Below are 9,480 nucleotides of genomic sequence, written 5' to 3' on the forward strand. Positions count from 1 at the left end.
TATCATTACTAACGTTGTCATCGTTATCGACGTTATTATCGCTATTATCGATATTATCGTTATTTTCGTTAATTTTATTATTACCGTTATTATTATCATTATTATTATTATTATTTTTTTTATTCTTTGTAACGTTATTAACGTAAATATCTCTTTTATCGTTATTATTGTTATTATTATTATTATTATTGGTATTATAATCTTTATTATCGTCTTAATCGTTATTATCGTTAATATTACTATTTTCGTTACTTGTATTATAATCATAGTTATTATAATCATCGTTAATATCGTTATTATTAAAGTTATTATCGTTATTATCGTTATAATCGTTCTTGTTATCGTTTTAATCTTTATAATCGTTATTATTTATATTATCGTTATTACCGTTTTTATCTTTATTATATATATTATCGCTACTATTATTGCTATTATCGTCCATATCGCTATTACGATTAATATCATTATTAACGGTATTAACGTTATTATCTTTATTATCGCTATTATCGTTATTGTTATTAGTAAGGATATTATAATTATTTTATATCTTTATTTTTTTTTAATTATCCCTATTTTTATCGTTATTACCATTATTATTATAATTATCGATATTATTATCGTTATTATCGATGTAATCGTATATATTATATTAATAAAGTAATTATTGTTATTAACGTTATTAAGGTTATTAGCGTTTCTATCATTATTTTTCTAGTTATTATCGTTATTATTATCGTTTTAATCGTTATTATCGTTATTATTATTATTATTGTTATTATTAACGTTATTATCGTTATTATCGTTGTTATGGTAGTTACCTTAAATAATATTATTATAGTTATTAATATTATTATTATTATTAAATTTATAATAATTATTATTAATATTATTATTATTGTTATTATCGTTATTATCGTTATTATCTTCATAAACGTTATTATTATTATTATGACCGTTAATAATCTTATTGTATTTATCATACTTATTATCGTCATCCTTATTTATGTCGTTTTTATCATTATAATCGGTATTATCTTTAGTATCTTTATTTATTATATTATCATTATTTTTATTATTATAAATTTGATTATTGTTATTAACGCTATTATTTTAGTAATACCGTTTTTTCGTTATTACCGGTATTATTCTTATTATTATCGTTATTCTCGTTATTATTATAATTATTATTATTATTGCTATTATCGTTATTATCGTTATTATCGTTTCTGTTACCGTTTCTTCGTTGGTATTTTTATTACTTCCGTAATTATCATTATTATTATTATTATTATTATTATTAATATCGTTATTACTTTCATTATCATTATTGTCATTACTATAGTTGTTTTGAATATTAACTTTATTATCGTTATTAACATTATTATCGTTATTATCGTTTAATCGTTATTATCGTTTTAATCGTTATTATCTTTATTATTATTGTTATCGTTATTTATATGATTATAGTAATTATTATTATCAGATTATTTTTACTATTATTATTATTGTCATTCTTATTTTTACACATACCGCTACTATTATTATTATCGTTACTATCGTTAATGTTAGTGTTATGAACGTCATTATCATTATTATCGTTAATATTATCGTTATTAGCGTTATTGTCGTTATTATCGTTAATTACTTATTATCATTTTTATGTTTTTTATCGTTATTTCTATTATTATCGTTATTATTATAATTATTATTATTTTTATTAATTTTATGATTATCGTTATAATTATCGCTATTATCATTATTATTATTTTTTATTATTGTCGATATTATTGTTATTATTCTTTTTATTATTATTATCGTTATGTTCTTTATTATAGTTACTATCATTATTACCGTTATTATATCATCTATATCGCCCTTTGTTCTTGCTGTCCACCTTAGACGTGAGAAATGCCTTCAACTCTGTCTGGTGGGACATGGCAATGGAAGCGCTCGAACGTAAATTCGGTGTCCCGGAGTACCTACTCCAAATTCTCGGGGACGAACTAAACGAGCGCTTCCTAGAATACGATACTGGCGATGTTCCGAGAAGCTTGGAGTTGTCATTGGGGGCAGCCCATTGCTCCATACTGGTACCAGATATCTGGAATATTTCCTACGGCGGTATCCTACGTATGACATTCCCTTATGGGGCTTTTCTTGTTGGGTACGCAAAGGACATTGCAGTTATCATAACAACAAGAGACACGGACTATTATCAGCTGCTGCTCAACAAAGTCATGCGCCGAGTCATCTCCTGGATGGAAGAACACGGGCTATCTCTAGCAGCTCAGAAGACAGAGATCGTGCTACTTACGAAGAAGCGCATCAACACCTTGCGCATCTTCATCGTAGGAGACGCGGCAGTCCAGGCTAAAGTCGGCTATCAAATACTTAGGTAGAATGCTCTACAAAAAGCTCAATTTTGGATAGCACATAATTAGGGCAGCAGACAAGGTGGAAAAAGTAGTAGCCTCGCTCGACACAGTTATGGCGATCGCCCGTGCATAAAGCGACTAATGATTTGATGTGCCTAAGCAGTGATGCTGTAAGGCGCGAAAGTTTGGGCTGAGGCGCGCCGACACGAGAAATCCCGCAATCGCATAGCCGCGGTACAGAGGAGGAGCGCTTTCCGAATCGCGTGCTTCTACCGCATGTTCTCTGAGCCCGCGATGCTAGTCGTCCCGATCGATCTACTAGCCCAGGAGAGACAATTCGTCCACCAGCAAAGGCCCGTTTTGGAATAGGAGGAGGCATCAAGACTCACCAGATCTATCTGCATCGAGAACTGGCAAAACAGATGGGAACAGGAGCCTAGGGGCAGATGGACGGCCAGACTCATCAGTCGGGTAGACAGCTGGCTCAACCGGGAGGCGGGGGAGATAGACTTCTACATCACACAATTTTTGATAGTGCATGGTCTGTTCTGCTCCTACCTCGGAAAAATGAGGAAGGTTGTAAATGACAACTGCCCCTATGGTGACTCTACCGTCGACGGCGCCTACCACATGTTCTTCAAATGTGTCTGGAGGAGCGTCGAACGACTCTCCTTGGAGCAAGACCACGGAAAAATCTCGCCAGACAACGTTGTCAAAAAAATGCTCCGAGTTCTGGGGAAGTGGAACAAAGTGGCTCGGTACATCAGAGCCATCGCTATTATCGTTAATATCGATATTATCGTTATTATCCTTATTTTCGTTATTATTATTTTTGTCGTTCTAATCGTTACTATTATTATTATAGTTATTATTACCGTTATTTTTATAATTATCATTATTATTACTACTATTATTATTATTGTAACTATCGTTATTATTATCGTTATTTTATTTATTATCGATATTATTATTATTTCTATTATTATTATTATTATTACTTTTGTTACTATAATTATCGTTATTATTATCGTTATTATCGTTATTATCGTTATGTTTATTATTATCATTATTATTATCGTAACTAATTTTATTACAATTATTACCTTTATTATCGGAATTACCATTATTATTTTTAATATCTAAATTATTATCGTTAATTTCGATATAACCGTTATTATTGTTATTATCATTATCATTAAATTTATTATGGTTATTATCGTCATTAACTTTATTATCGTTATTATCGATGTTATCCGTAATAATATTATTATCGTTCCAAATATAATTATTATTATTATTATTGCTATTATTATCATTAATATCGTTATTATCGTTATTGTTTTTAATATCGGTATTATCTTTATTATCGTCATGATAACAGTTATTACTGTTATGATGTTTATTATTACTGATATAATCGTTTTTATCGCTTTTATTATGGTTGCTATCGTTATTATCGTTATTATTATTATTATCGTCATTATCACTAATGTTATAGTTATCTTTATTTCCCTTATTAACGTTATAATTTATTATATCGCTATTATTACCGTTATTATCGTCATGAACATTATTATCATTACTTCCGTTCTTATCGTTATTATCGTCATTATCATTACTATCGTTGTTATCGTTGTTTACGTTATTATCGCTATTATTAATATTATCGGTTTTTTCTTTATTATTATAAGTATTGTTATTATTATCGTTATTATCGTTATTATCGTTATTATGATAATTATCGTTGTTGTTATCGTTATTAAAGTTATAATTGTTTTTAATAGTATTACTTTTATTATTCTTTTTATTAACTTTATTATCGTTATTATTATGATTATAGTTATTATCGTTTTCACCGTAATTATGGTAATTATCGTCATTATCGTTATAATCATTATTTTCGTTGTTATTGCTATTAATGTATTAATCGTTATTATCGTCGTAATCGTTATTATCGTTATTTATATTATTATCGGAGTTAATATTATCAATATTAATTATATTATTATTTTTATTATTATAATTATAAATAATAATAATAATAATAACAAGGATAATAATGATAATTAAGATAATATCGATAATAACAATAATGATAATAATAATAATAACGATAATAGTGATAATAACGTTAATCACGATAATAATTATAACAATAATATCGATAATAACGACAAGTAATATAATACTATTAACAATAATATCGATGATAACGATAATAACGATAATTATAATAACTATATATCGATAATAAGGATTATAACGATAAGAACGAACTTAACTAAAAAAAAGTAAATAACGGCAATTATTATAATAATAATAACGATAATGACGATAATAACGATTATAATAATAACGATAGTAAAGATATTAGTAATATAGTCGCAGTTATCGCAACTATTATTAATATTATTATTATTATCGTTGATAACGTTATTATCGTTATTATAGATATTGTTAGCATTATGATCGTTATTATCGTTTTAATCGTTATTATTATCGTTTTAATCTTTATAATCGTTATTATTATTATTCTCGTTATTATCACTATTATTATTATCGTTACAACTATCGCTATTATCGTCATTATCCCTATTACCAAAAATATTGTTATTGCAAATATTTATTAGAAATCGTGGAGTGTCCTAAAGAGGACCTAGGCAGGCTGCGCGGGGTAACTCGAGGATTAAATGACGAACCCATCGCGAGACAACAACGCCTGGCCCTTTTCAGAATAGAGGAGGAAGCAGCAGCAAATATTTTAAAGGCCGACCGAATGCTGGTCGGCTTTGTCAGCTGCAGGGTCAGGCGAAGAGCGGAAGTGAGGCGATGTTACCGCTGTCTCGACTGTGGTCACTATAACGCCTCGTGCAAGAGCCCCGATCGCAGTTAGTTTTCCTATTTCTGCGGCAGCACGGGGCACAAGATCAAAAACTGCAAGGTCAGCGACCCTTCTTGCTACTTGTGCTCCAATAACGTTAATGAACTTAAGAAGCACCTGGCGATATCAAGGGCTTAGCACTACGAGCGAAGTGACGTGACCTCGAGGCTGCTCTCTTGCCTGCAGAGTATTAAGCGGCCAAAAAAGTTTTGAAGAGGACCATCAAGCTCAGTTAATGATGATGCTGGAAGGAGCTGTGCCTGGATGTGGAGAAGAATCCGTGGGGATTAGAGTACCAGATCGTCACTTGCAAGCTGGGGAATCGAACGCAAGGAATCCCTCAGGACGAGAGAACGTTGGTATACATAGTGCATACTCCATTCCCCTCACAGCCGAAGAGAGCGATTAGCAAGGCTGCGCCTGGCATAACCGAGGCGCCATAGTTTACGGAGGGGAGCTACTCAGGGCCGCATCTTCCATGCAGAACGAGAGAGCTCCAGGACCAGACGGCCTTCCAGCGGAAGTAATGAAAGCCGTCGCGCAGAGTCAACCTTGCTAACCATGTATTACATGTACCTCAGGGTGGACATCTTCCCCGCTCTGTGTAAGAAAACGAGGCTTATGCTCATTAGCAAGGGCAAGAGTCCAGTAAATGCCACTTCGTCATATTTTTATATCTATATTTATCTGTCTATATTTATGCTGGATACGTCTGGCAACCTCCTGGAGAAGCATTATATGCCACAGCTGCTTGCGGCCGTGAGGGCAGTGGGCGATCTTGCTGAACGCCAATATGGATTTTGTTCCGGCCTCTCCACCATTCACGCAGTTCAGGATGTTGTCACGGCCGCAGAAATGACGGAGCGATGGAATCATCTTATTCGACCTATGTACCTGCTGGATAACTTAGACATGAGAAATGCCTTCAACTCCGTCAGGTGGGATTTGGCAATGGAAGCGCTCGAACGTAATTTCAACGATCCGGGGTACCTACTCCGAATTCTCGGGGATTATCTGATCGATCGCCTCCTAGAATACTATACTGGTGATGGTCCAAGAAGCTTGGAGTTGATATCGGGGGCAACACAGGGCTCCATACTGGGACCGGATATATGGAATATTTTCTACAACGGTATCCTACGTATGGCAGTCCCTGATGTTGATTTCTCGGTTGGGTACGCAGATGACATAGTAGTTGTCATAACTGTAAGAGACAAGGAGCTGCTGCTCAACCAGGTCATGCGCAAAGTTATCTCCTGGATGAAAGAACACGGGCTATCCTTAACAGACCAGAACACAGAAATCGTGCTACTAACCTTCGTTAGTAGCGCATCAACACCTTGCGCAGCTTCACCGTGGGAAACGCGGTGTTCCAGATTAATTCAGCTGTCAAGTACCTAGGAGTAATGCTCGATTGCAAACTCAATTACGGAGAGCATATAATGATGGCAGCAGAAAAGGCGGCAAAATTAGTAGCAACGCTGGACAGACTCATGGCCAATGTAAACGGTCCCCGACCGTGCATAAGGCGACTACTTATGCCTGCCGCCGAAGAAGTGATGCTGTACGGCACGGAAGTATGGGCCGAGGTACTGCGAAATGAGAAATATCGCAAGCGCATAGCCACGTTACAGAGGAGGGGCGCTCTCCGAATCGCTTGCTCCTAGCGCACGGTCTCAAAGCCCGCAGTGATTGTTGTCGCCGGGGTAATCCCGTTTGACCTACTAGTGAAAGAGAGACAATTCGTCCATCTGCAGAAGCCCATTCTGGGGAAGGAGGAGGTATCAAACAACGCCTGGTGTAATTGCATCGAAGCCTGGAACAGCAGATGGGTGCAGGAACCTAGGGGCAGATGGATTGCCCGTCTCATCAGTCGACTAGATAACTGGATAAATCGAGAGGTGCAAGATGTCGATTTCTTCCTTACCCAATTCTTGACAGGCCATGGCCTGTTCCGCTCCTACCTCGCAATAATGAGGAATGTAGCAGAAGGCAACTGCCACTATGGGGACTCGATCAAAGACGACGCTCACCACACGTTCTTCATATGTACCCGGTGGAGCGCCGAACGATTTACCTTGGAGCAGGACGTCGGAGACATCTCGCTGAACAACGTTGTCGAGAAAAAGCTGAGAGGGCTGAAGGATTAGAACAAGGTGGCCTGGTACACGAGGGCAATTTTACGTAAGAGAGGAAGGAGATGGGCTGCCCATAGACGTGCCACCAACGTTGTTCCAGGTTCCTGCCACGTAGAGCCGAAGAGGAAGTCCAGTTAAGGCGCATGATGCATCGGCGCCATCCTGATGTAAAGTCACATGGTGTTGCCTGGATTGTTTCACAATGCTACTAGGATAGATATGTGTTTAGTCGGTAGTGCCTATTCCAACGGTGAGCCCGACATTCCAGGGACTTTAATAGGGGACCCAATTGGTGAAGGGTTCTTCTATTGGGCAGGGTCCCGAGGTCAGTGCGTAAAATTCTCAGACCATCAAAAAAAAAGTAATATATTTATTAAAGTTATTATCGTTATTATCGACATTATCGCTATTATCGTTATTATTATTATTATGTTTATTAATATTATTATTATTATTATTATGGTTATTAATATTATTATTATTATTATTATGGTTATTAATATTATTATTATTATTACTTTTATTTTTCATAATTATCGATATTATTATCGTTGTTATTGATATTATTATAATTATCGATATGATTAACTTTAATATAGAAATAATCATTATTATAATTTTTATTAAAGTTATTATCGTTATTATCGTTATTTTTCTAGTTATTATCGTTATTATTATCGTCATTATCTTTATTATCGTTATTATTATTATTATCGTTATTATTATCGTTACTATCGTTGTTATCGTTGTTATCTATAATAATATAATTATAGTTATATATATTATTATTATTAATATTATAGATAATAACGTTATTACCGTAATTATTATCAATATCTTCAATAACGTTATTATTAATATTATAGTTATTCTTATAACTATTATTTTTATTATTATTATTACCGTTAATATTATCGTTCTTATCGTTATTATCGATATTATCGTCACAAGTATTATTATTATTATTATAACAGTTAATAACGCTATTGTAGTTATTATCCTCATTATCGTTATTTGTATTTATATTCTTGTCATCATTATAATCGTTATTACCGTTATTATCTTTAATTTCTTTATTAACATTATTTTTATTATTATAAATGTGATTATCTTTATTATCGTTATTATTGTTAGTAATACCGTTTTATCGTTATTATCGTTAATATCGTTAAAGATTTCGTAATTTTCATTATCATGATTATTATTATTAATATTGTTATTATTGTTTTATCGTTTTTAACGTTAAAGTTATCGTAATATTCGTTATTATTATTATTATTATTAATATAGTTTTTATTGTTTTATCGTTATTATCGTTGTTATTACAGTTATTATCGTTATAAACGTTATTACTATTTTCATCATTTTTATATATATTATCGTTATTTTTATTATTATCTTTATTATATGGTAATTAAATTTATTAACATTATTATCGTTATTATCATTATCATCGTTGTTGTCATTAATAATATTATTATAGTTATGAATATTATTATTATTATTACTATAGATGTTATTATTATCGTTATTATTTTTATTATAATAGTAATTATTATTATTATTAATATTATCGTTGTTTACGTTATTACTGTAATTATCGTTAATTTCGTTTTCTATGTTATTATTAATGATATAGTCGTTATTATTACTAATATTATCATTTTTTTATTATCGTTACTATCCTCGTTCTTTCGTTATTATCGTTATAATCGTTATTATTATTATTATTATTATCGTTAATATCGCTTTTTGTAGTTACTATTCTTATTATCGTAATTAATTTTATTACCATTATTATCGTTATAATCGTTATTATCGTGATTATTAATATTATCGATATTATTATCGTTATTTTTACCTTTATTAAGTTTATTATATTTATTAACGTTATTATCGTTGTAACCGTTAATAATAGTATTATCGTTATAAATATTATTATTATTATTATTACTATTATTATTAATATTATTATCGTTATAAATATCGTTATTATAATCGTTATTATCGTTATTTTCGTCATTATAATAACCGTTATTTTTATGGTTATTATCGTTATTTTTACCGTATTATCATTACTATCTGT

The 9,480-nt window shown here is 31.8% G+C and overlaps 1 protein-coding gene across 1 annotated transcript; it reads left to right on the forward strand.

Annotated features, from left to right (window-relative positions):
• Nucleotides 1-6,662: 6,662 nt before the first annotated feature.
• LOC124428807 lies at nt 6,663-7,406 on the forward strand. Its single transcript, XM_046973311.1, has 2 exons — nt 6,663-6,845; nt 6,924-7,406. The coding sequence occupies exons 1-2, from the start codon at nt 6,663-6,665 to the stop codon at nt 7,404-7,406; spliced, it is 666 nt and encodes a 221-aa protein (XP_046829267.1).
• Nucleotides 7,407-9,480: the final 2,074 nt, after the last annotated feature.

This window comes from Vespa crabro, chromosome 13, assembly GCF_910589235.1.
Source record: "Vespa crabro chromosome 13, iyVesCrab1.2, whole genome shotgun sequence".
NCBI lineage: Eukaryota > Metazoa > Arthropoda > Insecta > Hymenoptera > Vespidae > Vespa > Vespa crabro.